The 19,460-nt window shown below is 38.9% G+C and overlaps 3 protein-coding genes across 4 annotated transcripts; all 3 read right to left on the reverse strand.

Annotated features, from left to right (window-relative positions):
- Positions 1-299: 299 nt before the first annotated feature.
- On the reverse strand, positions 300-1,964 carry LOC140786808 (NDR1/HIN1-like protein 1). The gene is made up of 2 exons (XM_073135479.1): positions 930-1,964; positions 300-846 (listed from the first exon to the last, which is right to left on the reverse strand). Exons 1-2 carry the CDS (start codon positions 1,152-1,154, stop codon positions 439-441), a joined length of 633 nt encoding a protein of 210 aa, XP_072991580.1. The 5' UTR covers positions 1,155-1,964; the 3' UTR covers positions 300-438.
- Positions 1,965-7,617: 5,653 nt separating this feature from the next.
- LOC140786807 (serine/threonine-protein kinase Nek5-like) lies at positions 7,618-13,488 on the reverse strand. 2 transcript variants are annotated; one of them, XM_073135476.1, is made up of 14 exons: positions 12,949-13,488; positions 12,776-12,842; positions 12,620-12,685; positions 12,493-12,539; positions 12,373-12,418; positions 12,214-12,294; positions 12,087-12,129; positions 11,914-11,963; positions 11,485-11,566; positions 11,356-11,405; positions 10,707-10,780; positions 10,187-10,238; positions 9,407-10,069; positions 7,618-9,322 (listed from the first exon to the last, which is right to left on the reverse strand). In XM_073135476.1, exons 1-14 carry the CDS (start codon positions 13,044-13,046, stop codon positions 7,898-7,900), a joined length of 2,844 nt encoding a protein of 947 aa, XP_072991577.1. In that variant the 5' UTR covers positions 13,047-13,488; the 3' UTR covers positions 7,618-7,897. The 2 variants fall into 2 exon arrangements, with proteins under 2 accessions (XP_072991577.1, XP_072991578.1); XM_073135477.1 differs by lacking the exons at positions 12,087-12,129; positions 12,373-12,418; positions 12,493-12,539; ... (1 more) ...; positions 12,776-12,842; positions 12,949-13,488 and having other exon boundaries at positions 12,214-12,273.
- Positions 13,489-16,430: 2,942 nt separating this feature from the next.
- LOC140787203 (uncharacterized) lies at positions 16,431-18,324 on the reverse strand. Its single transcript, XM_073136003.1, has one exon. The coding sequence runs from the start codon at positions 17,690-17,692 to the stop codon at positions 16,895-16,897; it is 798 nt and encodes a 265-aa protein (XP_072992104.1). The 5' UTR covers positions 17,693-18,324; the 3' UTR covers positions 16,431-16,894.
- Between the last annotated feature and the right edge of the window lie 1,136 nt (positions 18,325-19,460).

Genomic DNA, 19,460 nt, shown 5'->3' on the forward strand with positions numbered 1-19,460 from the left:
AGTGAAAGAGAGGGCAAAGAGAAAATAGACCAGGCTAATTACCTCCACCCCATGTTATAGTATAATATTTAACAAAAATCTGCCAATGAGATGGTACTTAGATGATTAAAAGAGTTCATGTTATATATATATATATATATGAGTATTTTTTGGACTTAATTTCGATAGTACAATAGCATTAGTTTAATTGGGATATGATTGAATGCTGGCCTCTCTCTAATAATTATAAATGGTTATTAAAAATCTAATCAAATAACAATAATTAACATCGGTCAACAATTCATATAATATATAAACAATTGATCAACAATATCGCTTCCATACCTAATTTATTCTCTTCTTAGCCTCCAATTACACCAATATTACACTTCTAGCTATCTTGTGGCAAATTAACAAACAAAACAACACTTAACGGCGTTTAAGAAAAAGGTGGATTCATCAAACTTCAACGCTACACGAAGACATGTGCTGGAAGTGAAAAACGGCACCGTAGCCGTTCTCGTCGCCGTTATTGACGGTCAGGAAAGCCGGGCAATTGACGTCGATATGGTAGTGGCCGGAGATCCAAGTGCCGACTTTCCACCGGAGCCGGCCGTAGACTCTTATGTTGATGAGCATGTAGCCAGCGTGCTCGTCCTGCATGAGGGAGGACAAGAGGTAGGGCGCGAGCGGCACGCCTTCGCCGGAGAGGTACGGCGACCACACCGAGACGTCGTTGTGGCCCTGGTAACCCCTCGGCAGCAACGTCGGGATCGTGATCTGCTGCCCCTTGTACTCCGCATACACGTCGAGCTTGTCGTAGTAGATCCCAATGCGATCGTTCGGATTACGCGACGACAGCGTCACCTAGATGTCGATCGAATTATAGCAAATATATATATATATATAAAGAGAGAGCTTTATCTGATATGCATATATAGATCTCTTGCCTGAATTATGGTGGAGAGAGTGTTGGAATTGGGGTAGAGGGTGAGGTTGGAGACGGTCGTATCCTGGAGGTAGTATTTGGGCTTCGTAGGGCGGAGGACGAGCCATATGACGAGGATGATGAAGATGATGAGGACGACGATGCCGATGACCCACTTAAAGACGTGGTGCCGGTAGAACTTGTGCGACTTGCAGTGGTCGTGGCTGCCGCAATCCTTGGCCGACATGGGAGGAGGAGGCAAGGATGGACTACTAGCTAGCTCCTAATTGGAGTTTGAGAGACAGAGAGAGAAAGAGAGGAGGGGATGGAGAAGAGATATAATAAGACAGTGGCGGCTGTTCTGATGCTCCGCGGGCTAGCTAGTCAAGGATGGTTAAAGTGGAGCCATCAACCACGGCACTTCTGTCGGATTCCGGAGCAGAGTTCCACGGGTTGAAATTAGTTATTAAATGGATTGAAACAGAAGAAGGAAGTAACTAATTAATGACTGGTACTATTGACTTGATAAAGTAATTGGAGGTGGTCTTTCTTTGTATCTCCTTTGCTAGTCTTCTCTTTGATGATACATAGGTTAAGATTTGAGCAAATTCTTCAAAGAGATCTAGTGAACTACAGCAGACTAAGTATAATTACTCTTAGTTATTATTGTGACGTGGAAGGGATGATGATGATGATGATGACACACAGGATGGCACGAATCTTATGCGCCTAAAGTGAAAAAAAAAAATGGACGGAAAGGATCATTTGCACAAGGAACGTAGTGCAATGTTCATGGGTTGCCAAATTGCCACGTTTAATCACGTATCTCAAACTCAAAGTGGCTAGGTATTGGACAGAACAGTGGTTTGGTACAACCGACGACTCCACTAGCCTGCAATTATATAGTGAGAACAGCATTGTGGGATAAATCTAAAATAAGATTCAAACTTTAGTTTACCCTTATTCTTCTTATTCTTCTTATTCTTATTCTAAATGTCTCATCTAATGTCTCAAGTAGGTAGTAGTTGTTGTGACAATAATTGGGATTTTTTTTAAAATTTCTTTTGGGCGTCACAAGTCAAGAGAAGAGTGGAGTTTGGAGGAGGCGTGTTAAAGACGCCTCTCTAGAGTCACTACTTTGCACCGTGGAAAGAAGATAATAGACAGTTTGTGACACCTATTTGGATGGAAAACAAAAGAAGGTAATTAAAAGAGAGAGAGAGAGAGTAATATTTGAGAATTAACCTTCTGTTATTCATGAATTGCAGCCAAACACACATTTATCTTTCCTTACCATATATAACTCCTTAATTATTTCTCAAAAACAAGAAAATGTTATCTATCTACGCGTATATAACTCCTTAACTTTAAAGTCCTTTTCACCTTTAACAGAAAAAGTAAATAAATAAAATGGTACAAAAACAGAGGTTGTGAACTATCTTAAGCTAATAATTTTAGAAGGGGTGTGCCAAGTTTAATGTGAATAGTTGACGGATGGTGATCCACTAACTAATCTACTATGATGGCAATTAGTGGACCCTTGATTGCCGTGGTCCGCAGAAGAAAGCACGATCACTTTGTGAGCAAAGTAATTAATTAATGGCTACCAAACCAGTAAACATGCTTCACTTCGCTATCAATATCTGCCCACCTTCAATTCTTCAAGTATAATATCAAACATTCACACCCACTAAAGCTCGAAATCATATTATCATTTCTAACCCTGCATACCATGGGAAAATTAATTATAAAGAAGTTTTTAACAGACAAGCAAAAGGAGCCAAAGAAGTACACAATCTATATTATAAGATCACCAAATCTATAATGCAAGAGGTTGTGCTTAAATATATATACTGCAGGGGCCTATCTGAAATATAACTGTATGGGAAAAAACTTGGGAAAGAAAGAAACCAATATTGATGATGGAATTGTGTAAAGAGAAGTGAAAGAATGGAGCTTGCAGGGAAAACAATCCAAGTATATCCTAAACTCTTTGAGAGGACAAAAAGAAAAGAGAAGAGAACAATAAGGATATACACATAAAGTGGTGCTTTACCAAGTGGACAATGTAGACTCTTAACACCCATTTTGTCTTCATAAAGTCCCAGCAAGACCTGTTTGGAACTTCAGTATTGGGAATTATATCTTTGAGATACACCTTGATACCCATGGTTAGCCAAAAGGGGCAGCATCATGAGTACTAAGGGAAAAGGTAAAAAGATCCCTTCATAAGTGGGAAAGCCTTAAGATTGAGAATGAGGAGAGGAGAATAAAGAAGAAAAAGATGGGGGAAGAGACTCAGAGAGGATGGAGATAAAAAGAACACCAATGAGAAAAAAAAGATGGGTGGGCCTTACTAAGTGATGTGGTATCAAGAAGAAAAGGTGCACACTGATGCAGACATTATCCATTATAACACTTGCGAATTGTTTTTCGCCTTTGGTAGGAAAGCTGTTGTTATGTCACAGGAAGACTTCTATTATTTCAAGCAATTCAACTAATTTCCAGATAAATACAGGGAGAGTATTTTAGAGGAAAAGTGAGAAGAAATTAATACAAAATACAAACCTTCGAAGAATTAAATGGCAGATAAAGCAATTTGAAACTTATCGTCGAATATATATATATAAGTTATGCCCAATGATCTTCTCTAACTAGAATAAAATAATTCTTAACCTCCTAAGTACGATATAATTGGTTCTTGCAGAAGAATAATAGAATTTTATCAACATTATTGATTAAGAAGAGTATTCATCAGCTTGACCCAGAACATGTCAGTCAACTAAGAGGGCAAACACCCTTTAACATATTTCTAACACAGTACGCTTGTTATAGCTCACACTAATGTCTCCACTACCAACTAGTCTTTCACAACATATTGACTGATCAACCTCTCATTAGTGAGGAGTAGACAAGAATATCTTCCCCTGTAAACAAGGTAAAAGTTACATAGTTTGGCATCTTCCTTCCTATAGTATTGCCTGATCATGATGGCTGGAAGATGTCCTCTTTCCCTCTCTACAGACCAAAAGCAGAGGTATATTATTAGATGGTAAGTTGATGAAGCCCATCATATTAAATAAGACTCTTCGTCCGAAAAGAAAGCAGCATCTCACTTGGAAGCTTCAAGACCATGGTAATCGAAAGATGAGGCCCCGCTATGAGTAGCATCCTTTGCTACACACAGTATATTATCGTGATCCAAGTCTTCCCAAGTAATTATAATACCCTCGTCCTCTTTCCTTTCTAAACTTAGAGGACCGTGTTATTATAGAGAATGGTGTTTCTTGGTATAAAATTAAGGAGAGGGTGAATGAGAAAATGGGTTAGCCCACTAAAGTTCACCTCGACTCTCCAAAAACATTCCCCCTCCTAGTATATAATGATTATTACCTCCATTTCCCATTTTAGTATTGCTACTTCACTCCCTCTCTCTCCAAACTCGTATTTAAATCTATTTTATAGAGGATGTATCCTTAGAAAGATGAGGTAATACCTGGAAGTTGCAGCTTCTGCAATCGAGCAGCCTATAACAACTCACTTCTATCGATACCTGGAAGGAGCGGTACCAAATTATTTACTGGATGAGTTCTTCCATATAAAATGCAGAATACATGAATGGATACTGGAAGGGGTGCCAAGTAATTTCACCTTGCTAGGAGATTTCCAGGTAACTGTGATAGTGATGAGAAGAATAAATGTTAGACAGCATCTTTAAATATACCAATTTCCTCAGGATCGATTGGCATCGTTCACGATAATTCAACCATTGGCATCCCACCTGAATTGGTTCAGTTTAAAATACATGAAATTTGCACTATTTTGTAGTGTAAACAGAGAGTAATGAAATAGAAATACCAATATAAAGAAGCTAAAACATATCCTATAAACTAGAGCAAAAACAGCAGGAGGAAGAACATCCTCATGCCTGAGAAAAAAAATGGCCTATAAAAAGAAAAACTGACAAGGCAATTTTTACAGCATCTGTAATGACCTGAAGAATATCTACACTTGGAGCATCACACAACTAGAAGCATAAGTTGCAAATTAGACAAATCAGTTGCATAAAATATTTGTTTTCTTCATAGTCGGACATCTGCATCAGCCATCAGCATCTTAATTCATTTAATGCATTCCAGAGTTCCAGTTGTATTTAGTATATTTTGAGAGGTATTTGTTATTCTTAACCAGAGGCCTGAAAGATGACAATGCATTAGGAGGTTTCTCAGTAATGACCAAAATGTTGATGAATATAACTTATGTAAAGAAGAAAATTGCAACATAATCTTAAATTATTCCTTTATTTTCTCAGTAAAGTGAAGAAGGATTCTTGTTGCAATACCAGTTAACTGAGACCCTCCTCTTACCCCTCCTCCACATCATCACATCACTCTTCATCACTTGTCCTTCCACACTCCCCACTCCAAATGTCATGTAAATGAACATTGACTCCACCTTTTACCTTGCATATAGCAAGTCTGCTGATTTCAAGCTTTCAGTTTGAACCCCCAAGTCTGGCTTAGCCCACACGCCCTGAATCTGAGATATTTTAACCCCTACACCTACATGTCACGTAACAGCCTTTAGCAGACTACATGGATAAGGGAGTGTTAAGGCAATCTATCACTTGTTCAATTATTCTTATACAACATCTGGTCTGAACATCAAACTAAAGTTGCATAGAGAGATCACATAAGATTAAAATTTTATGCAGAATTTAAACAATACAAGGCACATTTTTGGTCCCAAAATAAAACCCTTAAAAGAATGCAATTTTCAAGATGCCTGAGCATGTTTGTTTTCATCAAAGTACAAGCATCGGGGCTTTTGCAATTTAATTACATTTAGTTCTTTAATTTAGCATATAAAATTGAGTGAATATATTTTCTATAGTCGATGCACATTTTATTATACTAGAAAACACACAATTTACATTTGAAATACATATTAGAGTTTGCAAATCCAAAAATCAACTACAATTAAATTGCAAAAGCCCCTGCAAGCATCTGACCATGCTTGTTCTTTATCACTTGAATTAATATTCAATTTCATGTTAAAAAGTATAATGGAAAGAGATATTCTAGAAATTCAAAATGAACTAGTAAGAATGAAATTTAAGTCCCGGTCCAACAGCTTAAGTTTGCGCATTTAAACAGTTAAGAAGAAGAAGAAGAAGATACCCGAAACGCATTACAAAAGGTCTGTATGTAGGTGGTAGAATTTCAGATATGCGAAATCACACATCCAGAGAAAGTAAAAGATAGTATGTCTTGACTCTTCCATAGTTACAAATGGCAGTTGGAATTCTAAACCCTATACCCTAAAAAGAGGAGAAAAGAATGCCATATTACTAGCATTACTCCAATGCTAGGTAATAACTCTTAGGATGTGCCTCAGGTTAACATCTTTAGGTGACACACCACTATCACGTCAATTACGCAAGAGAAAAGAGAACATTGTAACTAAACTTCATTCATCAAGACATCAACTTCAGTCCAACTTTTCCCATTCTCCAAAGTGTATTTAGCTTCCAGTCAAATTTATGATTCGAATCTAATACATCGCAAGTTGTTGAACAGATACGGAAGTAAAAGCAACGTAAAAAAGGGAAACTAAAAAATATACAAAATGCGATCGAATTCGCTGCCCCAATCGCATGCATCCTCACCCACGACGCCACCAATGGTGAACCGACGAGCAGAGAACTATGCGATTGCATCAAAGATTGCTCAAAGAAAGGTAGAAGAGACCGCACCTGGGTGAGACGCACGGCGGCGTCGCCGAGGGCGGAGAGGCGGTAGTCGAAGGGAATCGATAAGGAGGTAAACCCCCCATTGCCCTCCTACTCTTCTCCTCCTCCGTTACTGGATCTAGAGATGAGAAATCGAAAATTTAAAAGATATTTATGTTCAATATTTCCCTCTCAAAGTATTGTATTCTATACTCTTCTAGTGCATAGTTGACTATTTTACTTCAAATACTATCACTTGAATAGTTGAATGTTACTATGCAACTTAACATATATATGGAAAATTCAAGTTAGCATAAAATTGTTGTGTTTATTTTATTTTTGGCAAGTTGAACATAGAAAAATAAATGGTAGGTGTACTATGAGAATCTTGCAGTTAAGATTTAGTGCCTTTATGAATTATATTATATTAGAACATTAGTTATAGACTTATAGTCTTCCATCTCTCTTAACAAAAATATAAAAGAAGATTAGTTAGGCTGGCTTCTATTATAATATAAATAATGTGGTTGTTATCATGGTATATGGATAATGGAACATCCAATTATAATGTTGGCTTCATAATGAAATAGCCTATGTTTAGTTATCATCTGCCTGGTTTACTGGGACCCTTTCTTCTTTAGGTTTGATTACTTTTGAGAACACAAATAATACCCTGTTGAAATAAAGAAGCACTTCCACAATCTTTCTAGCATTTAAGATTCTTAAATGTAGAACTAGTGAGCATCCACTATAAAGTAATAAGGTTTCTCATAACAAGAAGCTAAATAAGGCAGCTGTAGGAAGTCCGAAGTCCTGCAGTTGGTATGTTTGGCACTGAGTGAGGATTGATAGATCACCTGGATAGCCAATCAAAGGCTGCCGAGTACCCCCCCCCTAGTGCAGCAAATCCTGCAGTCAGAGATGCAGATGATCTGTTCCAACTAAATAATTGAAGAGCATATATAGATACAACGGTCACTTGTAAATAATGTGCATGTACGTGCATATCTCAATGGTGAAAAATTACAAATGCTCTGCTGATAACGGTATCACCTGAGAAAATGGATAATTTTAAAGTCTGGGTAATGTTCTTTTCGCATTGCTGACTATTTACAATATTCCGCAAAGAATATAAAAAATTGTCCAAAGTAAATAGAGGTAGAGGCGATGGAGATTGCAATAATGCTCTAATCAATCTGAATAACCATGTTAGAGAAAGGAGGATGAGAATAATGCTGAAAATTGAAGGATACAATGTCTCATGTTGTTCGGCTGGCTTCATCATTCATCATCCCTTTGAAACTCTTTGCCAACCAGATTGCAGTTTCTCGTGGAGAGACCTTATCCTTCCCAAATGGCTTCAGAACAACTGCAAGTTCTTCCAGCCTATTGTGCTGCAATAGTTCTGCAGAGAGCTCTAATAACCCTTCTAGCGCCTCAGCTCTCTGCCTAAAAGATTTGATATCCAATGTTTCTTTAGCCGGAGCTTCCTCTTCCTTTGTTCCAACACTGACCTCTGAGGAATTCGATCTCACTTCCACAGAATTTGATCCTACTATTTCTAAGTTTGATTTTTCCTTGGTGTTGGTTTCTGTAATATTTGGTTTGACAGTAACAGCCTCAGCAACTCCTGGAGCTTTTATACTCGGGGAGGTGCTTCGCAAGTCCACCTCTTCTCTTACAACATTATATAGTTTACCCATATCCATATTCTGAATACCTATTTCAACACTCTCTGCCACAGGCTGCTCACCACCAACCCGGAAGCTACTGTGTCTTATGACATGTATTACATCATCAAAAGCTGCACTTAAATGAGATGTTGCTGGTTTCTCCAATATCTGATTTGGAGTTGCTTTCTTCTCAAGAACTGTATTCTTTGTAGACGCTGAAACAAATGGAGTAATATCAGTTAGGGATGAGAGGAGCTCTCTAACGGCAAACTTATCATCACCGCTTTGTGTTGCAATACTGTAATGTTCTTGCTTATTGACAGGTAAATCTTCTTTACAAATAAACTCTTGATCAAAGCTTGGAAAGGATGGCTCTAAAACTGAACTTGAACCCATTTCATCATTACTGGCACTGCTCTTCTGTAAGTCTTCTCGGTTGAGCTCAGAGCTAAATGTAGGTCCAAAATCATGCTCTTCTCCAAAAGAAAAAACAGCCCTTGAACATGTGCCTGAAGAAATGGAGCACATTGCTGGGGGTTCGGAGACTTCAGGTGTTCCAATTTCATCTGTGCGATCAACTGTGGAGTTTGAGTACGTGCTGCTATGTTTGCTAGCCACTTTCAGCGGAGATTCTCGAGTTGGAACAGGTCTCTCTCTTGATTTGACTACCTCTAGCTGCATTCCTCCTGAAGGATTTGAAAAGACCTTTTTGGATGCTGGGGCCTCACTGATGACTTCCTTTGGACTAGAAGCAAGTCTGTCTGGACTCTTCTCCCTCTCTGGAACAATCTTAGGAAGAATTTCCTTCAGGACAGTAGTTGGGGGGTTTGAGTTGTCAAGTCCAGCTAGTTTCTGAGCAGGAATAGTAGGCCTTCTTACTATTTTGGAAGATGGAGGCCTTTGCCTCATATGTGCAGTAATGCCATCATCAGTAATTTGTTTGACAGGATCAGGCAGTGAAGATTCCTCATATCTAGCTTTAGTTTTTGGAGAGGACTCGTGAATAGGTAACTGCAACAAATAACAGACAAAATGTTACCAACAAAGAACAAGATATCCATAACGCACACAGAAATGTTGGAGTTTGTGATATACCAGATGTTTTAAAGGGTATGATGGCTGCACATTTCTCAAGGAGTCACAGTTGGTCCTGGCTGATTCATTAGCCAGCACCTCATTATTTTTAGAACTAGAGGAACTGGAACTGGTAGGTTTTGATACCTTCACTGATGGTTCTGCAATATTCTTATTGCTGGGTGCACCAAGTATCTTAACCCTACTGGCTCTCATGGGAGAAACACTTTCTCTGGCTTTGTTCTCCTCTTTAAGACCCGTTAATAAATTCTTCACACTTTTTGGTTGCTTAGTCTCATTTTTCTGTTGCTGGTAAGCATGAATGGACTTAGAGGAGTCTTGTCTCTCTAATTCAGCAGTAGGGATGCTTTTAGCAACCTTGACATGTACTGAGGCAGTGCGTTTATTATTACTAACAACTCCATCATCAAAAAGAACAGCTTGTTTCTCAGTTGTCCTGTAATCAGAAAGAGGTGACACTGATGTGTTTCTCTCACTTGATTGCATACTTTCCTTATCACTGTTAGAAATGCTGCTGTTTTGGCTTTCAGACATGCTCTTTTGACTACTTCGTGAGGTGGAGATAGGCTTGTCCAGTGACCCAGTTACACATGAAGGGTCAAGGAATGGACGGTATTGATTGACATAAGTTTGCAGATACGGATGTTTTAATATTTCAGATGCCTGTTTAGATTAAAATTGCAGGATAATTAAAACAATGATGTGGGACAACAATAGGTCATCTGCAAACTACATGAGCAGACGCCCTCAATATGCAGGAATAAATGAAATGGAGCTTACATTTGGCCGATGCTCTGGATTCTTTCTCAGCATGCTTTTGATAAGTGTTTTCCTGTACAAAAGAGCATGGAATAAGCTTTGCTAGCAACATCCAGTGAGGATGAGAAACATCAAAATAAGTTTTTAGTCCATTTGTCTTAAATCAGTATATAAGAGAATAAGACAACTAAATGACAATCAGTATACAAAAGAGCATGGAATAAGCTTTGCTGGCAACATCCAGTGAGGATGAGAAACATCAAAATAAGTTTTAGTCCATTTGTCTTAAATCAGTATATAAGAGAATAAGACAACTAAATGACAATTTTCAGCTTCCAATTAAAAATTAATTCCTAATGAGGTAAAAACATGGCGCCTGACAGCACAAGAAAGGACATCTTTCTTCTGATATCTTAAAGAAACCTGTTAGGAAAATCATGTGCATGAATTGCCAAGTATAGAAGAAATCTTCAAAGAGCACATTAACCAATCTAAATATCACAAAAGCTGCAACAAGATGAGGGCAAATGCAAGTACTCACAATGAAGAAGAATAGCAGGCTGGCAGAGGGCCAATGGAGGATCGGTTTATCTTGCTTATCAACCCAGCCATATCCTGAAATTAACAACAACTATTGTTGAAAATTAAAAATTCCCTAATATTTTATGAAGTGGCAAACATAATAGCAGCTTCACAGCTGATAAACATATACAAAACTAAATAGGATAACTATGAAAGAAAATAGATAAAGCTAACTACAGACCAACCAATTATTTAGTAGTGGTAGTTTATGTAAATGACAAAAAATATATTAAGACAAATATTTAAACATCGGACAACATTACCTTTTGCAACTGTGAACAGCAAATGATCTCACTCAAGGAAATTACTGTACTTGTAACAATAGGTACATTAGATAAATAGCAGTCACGTTATAGACAAATTACTTACTCTATTTATCTTGATTAGAGAATTGTTTCATAGGATTCTCCAAGTGTAGTTTCTGAATGCATTAGTCAATAATATTAGATTGTATAGTAGATACATCAATTGTGCCTATTCTAACATGTAAGATGGGGGAGGTACAAGGACAAGCATTTTAAGAAGAGAAACATAACAGATGCAACTCTCTTTGAGAATCAGATTATGAGAGCAGTTGATGTACATAAAAGGAAAAGATAAGGACTTACAAAAGCTTTAAAAGCTGGTCGATGAGCTGCCATCTCATACACACAGCATCCTGTAAAGTCATATCACAATTTATATCAAATTTATTCACTCTCCAACATCATAAGAAGGAATTTTGGAGGATACCATACCAAGAGACCATATGTCAGACTTGAACCCGTAAGGAATATCTGCGAGCAGCTCCGGACACATGTAATTGGGAGTTCCAACAACCTGAAGAAGAGAAATTCAAACTATAAATCTCTCGAGGAAAGGCACAAAATATATGGAAAACATTAAATGAAGAGCCTTTCTATAACTATCTAAAAGAGGCCTCAGCAATGCAGATGGTATGGAGCTAACATACTCATGCAAATATCTGAATCAATCTAAATTGTTCTGATCCACCAGAACCAACTAACATCCAATGTAGAGAGGTTCTAATTTCAGAATATCTGGTTTCAAAAAAAAAAAAAAAAAGTTGTGGATCATTTAAGGTTCTGAATTTCAGAAACTGCTTTCATCATGCACTTGAAAAAGGCCTAGTACATAAGATAAGCATCAGTTTGGTGAAAACATACAGAAGAGGCTAAATCGTCTGCCTTCAAGGTCTTAGCAAGCCCAAAATCCCCTGCAAAAAATAAAAACATATAAAAAAAAACTAACAAGATGTCGCACAACCCAGACTGAGTACAGAAATGAAAATTATATATACTGTTATTACAGCATTATATTTTTGTCATGAGAAACTAACCAAGCCGAACATCCTGATCTTTAGTAAGAAATATATTTGAACACTGCAGAGGATGTGATAAACAATGTCGCATCAATATTTTCCAAAATACTATATCAAATGCAGTAGCTTCTGATCTGTCACAAACCTTGAGGTCTCGATGCAGAACAAAGTTGGAATGCAAGTACTCAACAGCTAATAAGAGTTGGGTGAACCATTTCAACAATTTCTGAGAAGAATTAACAATTACAGTTATACAATTATGAAACCTATTCCACTGGAACTATTGCAAGGGTCATTTTGTCACCTCCTCTGGAAAGTATGTTTCATTCAACCTCTTCATCAATTCAGCCCTGTTTAACACCACGAAATAGAAGTGAGATACTTTCAGTATGAGAAAAACTTCCCAAATGTTAAGCACACTCACATGTCTCCGCCTTCACAGTATCCTGTGACTATACAAACATAGCAGCCCTGCAGTAACATGCCCAATTTAGATAAAGGAAATAGCAGCAGCTAATCTATATCCAACTTTTAGAAATTTGTTTCAAAACCTTCTCCACCCAAGCTTCCTTGAATTCTACGATAAAAGGGTGTTGAAGCCGCGCAATAAGCGCCATCTGCAACCAAACATCCATAAAACATTAAAGAATCCTTTCATCATAAACGACATTCAAGACAATAAGTAACAAAATACTCATCTTACTGACCTCTTGATGTGCAGATCTCCGGCATCGTTCCGTCTGCCTCGCCAGCCGTATTTTCTTTAAAACATATCTGGAAGCAAAGAATCCTTAAGCTATATAACCAAGAAACTTTCACTTCACTAGAAAAAAAAAAGGAGAAAAAAAAATTAATCTAAGGATGACTTATTTTAACCTACTTCTTCTTCTCCTGCTTGTGATTCACAAGGATTGCCGCTCCAAAGGCCCCCTTCCCAATCTGCTCCAGTATCTCATACTGATCCATTCGAGACTCCATCGATCCGATCCAAGAAAGTTCTAATCACTTATCAAGAAACACTCAGATCTACCAAGCATCCGCAGTAACCTCACAGTCCATCCCCAAAACCACCGACAGAGATACCCTGCTCCATAAATCCCCAGCTCATTCAACTAGATCTTCCTCGGCTTTTCCAATCCCATCTCATCCTAGATGGATTGAATCTAGACCTTTTGCCCCCAATTTTAGCAACCGAGCCACCTGAATCAATCAAATCTTGAAATCTCGGTCATAACCTACTCTTTGGATCTCCAGTGGAGACGGAGATCGGCAGAGCAATGCAGCTCCCTCCCTCTCTCTCCCCCCCTCCAGAACTCGCGCCGGAGCGAGAGAGTGAGAGTAGCCTTCTTATTTCTCTTTTTAATTTTTTTAACGCGCTTAGCCTTTGCGTCTGTTTTAAAATTCCAGTGGGAATAGCAATGGTGATCCGAATAGGAGTTAACCATGGTTAAATAGGTGGGTTACAAAATATTACTTAATTAATTAGGTAGTTTGTTAAGCTTTGCTCGAAATCCAAAGCACAGCATTAATAGTTTAATGGGGAGCTGCGATAATATGTTCCGCTGGAATAGATTTTTTATGTCGGTAAGTGGATGGCATATGTAAAGAGCGAGATGATGCGTACGGATGAGCGCATAAAAATTCGTATGCGGGATGAACAACATTTTTTATATTCTTTTTGCTGATAAACTAAGCGTGGGTCAGCTCTTTCCGACCCATTAAAGCTTGTAGATGGTGACAAAGTTTTGCCCTTTTTGCTATTAGAAAATAAAATTAATTAGTGATAAAAAAAAGCGGTGTAATAATTATATCGAATTTGTTACCCGATTAATCTCATGACTTAGTTCAAATGTATCAATAAGTATTAAATATATCGACTCCAATTTTATAGTTCTTATATTTACATACATTTAACAGTTCAATTGGAGAGAAAGTTAATATTTAAATGTGATTTATAAATAAGAAAAGAGTTAATTAATTTACTCTATGAAAGTATCTCTGTCACAGATAAGGTAATCGCGACTACCCTCTAAAAGAAATCTACTATTTTTAAAGGAATTAGCGTACGTCATCCGTATCAAAACTCTGCTGGGTTTCTACTTCCTTCGCGTAAATATGACGACAGTGCCAGCTCATTTGCCGGGATCCACGGAGGATCTGGTACGATATCCTCCTGGACCACGATAGCCCGAGCCCGAGCCCGAGCCCAGAGGCAAGCGAACTCGAAGAGACTTGGGAGACAGGCATAGCCCACGTGTCCGTCACGTGGTGGATCAGGTAACGTGGTGGGCCCGGGAAGGCGAAGGGTCTCGTGGTCTGGTCTCAAGACCCGGTTGACCAAAGAGACGATCGAAGCCCATGGAATCGACGATATTGATTAGATGCGATGGATCTAGTCCGAGTAGACTTGGTAGGTATTTTTTTCAAAATCAAGGAGATAAGTTAACTCTAATTTTAAATAATATTATTATTTAGTGGGTTAGTGGTTTGTCTTAACAGCTTAACAGTGCGGTTGACTTTAAGGAGCAGCTCGGAAATGACTTGAAGCCTAAATTATGAAGCTTACTATATTAGTTAAAAAGCATGATAAGATTTAAGTGACTTTGTATCTAAAAATAGTTGACTCTTTTTCCGGATCATTTATAGTCTTCGAATTTATTAATAATAAAAAAAAAAATCAAGTCTCGCTATATAGACCATCATTATTTTCTTTCGTAGTCTAGTCAAATAGTCAACGCTTGATTAGCTTAAGAGATAGGCGACAAAGGATATGGAATTGGGCCATGAGTGCCCAAAACGTGGTCCAATTCATTATAGCTGGCAAAGGACCAATGCCACTGAATCCGCTCACGAGTCGCTCTGAGCTCTTAACTCATACGTGCAATTTTTTTTAAAAAAAATATTGTTTAATTATATTCATATTTTAAACTTGTATAACAGGGCTTATATGGATTAGAGTATTATAGTATTTGATTGTAAAATTATACTTAGTATGGCATAAAAGTTATAGATATTTTAGAAGTAATTAAAATACACTTTATAATTATTAGATAAGAAAATATGTTGTGTTGCAAGTCTGGAGCAGGCATTACCTATCCTCTACTTAATTAACATCGTATTTGCTTAGAGTGGAATGAAATAACGGAGTATGTTGTGTTGCAAGTCTGGAGACCATGTGTAATGCTAGCTGTGGATAAGAGTTGATGGCATGTTACACCAACCAGAACGATATAGAATGGTAGTTAAAAGGGCTAAAAAAAATAGCTTATATATTTGACTAGATTTGTTACCTTGTGGAAACCTGTCTTGAGAAAAAACAATAGGTAGACTTTTCTATTTAATAGGATTGACCTTTTAATGAGATTAATAACTCATCCATACATGATAGATGTTCATCTAATGAATTTTTGCTTTACTTTGAGGGGTTTTTTCTATATATATATATATATATATATATCATGGTAGTAAGTAGTAACCATGTTACTGTTTACAGGACGAGATGGGCCTTTTTTTCTTTTTCTCCCTCTTTAAGCAGAAATATTATTCACCTATTAAAGCCCATAGGCTCATGGATAACGCCTACCAAAAATAATTAAACAACTAGCAACTGGATTAGCTTATCTATTAAAATAGTATTAAAATAAAATAGAAAGAAGAAGAAGTAGAAGAAGAAGAAGAAAAGGAATCAAAGCTGACCACAGTGCTGAAGGCTTTGCCGCAATTGGATTTAGACCAGGAATTTTCCACCCGTCTGCAGTCTGCACATAGAAAGTACTCTCTGTTTGGTCCCCAGAATATGAATCCTGTTCCTTCCAACCAACAGGGTTGATTCCGTAGTCCCTATTATTTATTACATTGGCATATTCTTTCCGTGGAGATATTACTATTTCCATCCGTCTCGCCATGATCTAGGTAACTTATCTCCCCAATGAATGACTCCATTGTTCCCATCACTCTCATGCTTTTCAGACGGGGATCTCATTTCCACCAGTGTTACTTCCTTGGCTTTAGATTTGACTAGGGTTTTATATAGAGTTGACCTGACAAAATCTATGGTTTGAATAATTTCTCTGACAGAAATTTAGGTGAAATGTTAAAAATACAATGCTGGATTGAAAAATAACTTTGCGATTAAGTCTTAGGAATGAATCCACAACAGAGATTATAAGCTGAGTATCTTACATTAACACATCGATGATTATAAAAAGAGAGGTGTAACAAAATGATGACTTATTCAATCAGTAACACAATGGGATCATTTAGGGCCCAGCTAGTCCTCCAAGTAGTCACAAAACTTTTTAAGGCCAGTAGGATTTTAAAGAGAATAGGTACAAAAAGAAAAATCTATTGTCCACTTCGAAGTAATGGAAATCTTTTGCCTGTTCCTGTTATCATACCACAATATCATTACAATCCAAGAGATAAATTGGAGGTCAGATGACAAAAAAACAACGCAAACCATTGCATCTCAAACGCACACCAAGTGAAATCCACTTCCACATAGCAGAATAAAATTCCACCAGCAAATTATTGGCTTCACAAACCCCTCCCTTACGTATCCCACCCCATCACTATTTCCTATATAAAAATCTAAGCAACAAGTTTAATATCGTGGCCAACTCTTAAGGGCTCACATACCACTCCATCGAGCTGTCTTTTTGTCAAAACCCAAACCCAAACCCATATCGATATCGACACGTCCACCCAAATATCTCTCTCTCTCTCTCTGCCCTTAGAAATAATTACTAATTACTAAGGGGGGAAACGAAAAATAAAGAGGGCAAAAAAAAAAAAAAATGTGTGTGGCGGCGACTTGGTCCGTCCACCTAAGCGGAAGCTTCGACGTGCTTCTTTGAAGGCCTCTCGATGGGCCCCACTGGCGACCGGAACCCTACCGTGACCGCGTCCTTGATGCACCAGTGGAAGGCCGGCGGCCGCCCTTCCTCGGTCGCCAACTCACACTCGTCGCAAACCGCCGATGCCGCCGACACTGCTGTGGCGGCTCTCCGCTGCGAGCCCCAGATGTAAGGCTCCTCCGACGCCGCATAGGGGTAATACTCCGCCGCCAACGCAGCCGTGGAGAGGAGGTACCTCTCACGCTGCCTCTGGAGATTCCTCATCTGGCTCTCGTAATCCCAAATCCCTACCCCTATCGGCTCCGGCATCAATCCGGCGAGCATCGCCGGATCCAGAAGCGATCCCCCTTTCGGATCCCTCCTCAAGATCGTCTTCGCCGGCGGCAAGGACGTCTTCTCCGGCTCTCCTCCTCCTCCTCCTACTCTGCCGCGGCGCGATCGCCCCCTCCTCTCCCTTCGCGACCGACGGAGCGTAGCGACAACGTAGCAATCGCCGCTCCTCTCTCGCGCGATCGCGGCGAAGTCGGTCGACTCGTCGATCGGTGAGTTCCTCTTCGCCTTCCTCGGCCGGACCAGCGACGTCGAGATCTGCTGCGGCGCGATCCCGATCAGATCGCCGATCCCCGCCTGGAACTTCTTGAACCCTAGTGACGGATGCACCGCCACCGTCCCGATGTCGACGCTCCGATCCCCGTCCATGAACACGACGGGAAGCACCGCGGCCGCCGCTGCCGCCTGCGACGGTGGCGAATTCCTCGATCTCGCCATCTCAATCGGATGAATTCCGATAGAGTTCCGGCGGCCAAGGGAAAGGAGCGCACATCTGGATTAGGGTTGAGATATAACAAGGTGAAAACCAAAGAAAGGAAGGAAGAGCCTTTTAAAGGGGTTTGAGGCGGTGGCTCTGTTGTCATTTCCATAATGGCGTGGGGGTATTTCCGGCAATAAATTTTCTTAGGATGGTCGAAAGATTCGGATTGCTTGCGAGTCAAGCTACTGCATGCATTTACCACATCACACTTAAATTACAAGACTGTCCCTACTTCATACCCAACTCGATGCGTAGTTGGGCGGTTACTCTCTCTGAAACGGTCAGTGCACATGGACAGCGGTAGTAAGTTGGTGATTGCGAGAAAGAGCGAGGGCATTATCGTCTAAATAAAAGTTTGGGACCGCAATGGCCACTACGAGCCCGGCATCATCGCGATCGTGGGCTTCTGGCCGATTTTGTAACTACCGGTTTAACGCGGGATACGAAGTCATTCAACTCTCGCCGTTTTGGCCTTCTCCCGCCTTTAGATCTACTGCTGTGCCACTCCAGGTTACTCTAATGTCTTGCTATTCGAATCTTTTAGATCTCGATTTCTTATATATAATGGTATGATTAGTTGTGTTCTGAATGATTAGTCTCTTAGCCTTTAAATATTTGATGTTTTGATAGCATTTTTGTATGTCGATTTATAGTTAGTTGCTACTAAGTATTTCCTATGTGCATCTCTTAATTGCTGTTCTTCTTTACATTCGGTAGTTTCAAAGTGATAAGATGTGTATATATTGTATATGCTGATTGATGTAATAGTAGGTCAGTTCTAGTAAGCTTCTTCTAGATCATATTTTGCTTGGTCTCCTTAGAGTAGTAGGTTGGAGTGGTTGGTCTTTGGGGGTCTATGCGTGCGAAAATTTATATTTTAATGATTTGTTTCAAATAGCTAACTGCTAATTTTTACAAGTAGATTTGTCTCTTTATCATTTAAATTTTACTACTAGAATCAGAGGAGACTGTTGCAGATGCTTGACAGTCCAACTAGTTTTCTTCCATCTGGCTTAATTCCACGACTTTTTCCAGATGACAATGAAATGCATGTTTGATGCTGCTAGTTTCCTTGAATTTTTTTCTCCCGTTTTATAACCGTCCTAAGCAGTGTTACTAGTCGTTTTCAGGCTTTAAAAAGGCATTGAAGTAGTCTTTTAAAATGATAAGGAAGGAGGAGAAGATATCATCTAATAATTTCATTAGGAGAGGCATCTGTGATTCACATTGCATGATGAATTCTTCTTGGTATTTCATCTCTGACAGAAGATTGTCTGAATGGGGGCAAAGATAAAAGGAAAAGGATGATAAACTCGTAACTGATATTATCTTCGACAACTTTGTATTATGATTAGTGCCAAAAATCAGAGGATGAAATTGCGAAGATCATGATGTGAATTTTTTTTTTTCCTCCTCTTTTCTTGTGGGGTTTGGCTTGTTTGGCAGAATTGGAATATACCACCCTTGCTTGCAGACTCAACAAGAAATGTACTTTGCAAGCCTTATGAACTAGTGGATCTATGTGGGTCTTATCTGTTTCTAAATGCTTACCAACCTGCTAACCTTGCTATGGACTATACTTGCTTAAACTGATAATTGATTATGATTATCCTTTTCCTTTTATACAGGATGACAACTTTAATTTCAGTGAAATGCAATATCTGACTAGACTAAATCACTCAAAATTTCCTGTATAACATACTGATCACTAGGTAAGCTTAGTAG

Source organism: Typha latifolia, chromosome 4 (genome assembly GCF_019914945.1).
Source record: "Typha latifolia isolate L0001 chromosome 4, TyphaL0001v2, whole genome shotgun sequence".
Classification (NCBI taxonomy): Eukaryota; Viridiplantae; Streptophyta; class Magnoliopsida; order Poales; family Typhaceae; genus Typha; species Typha latifolia.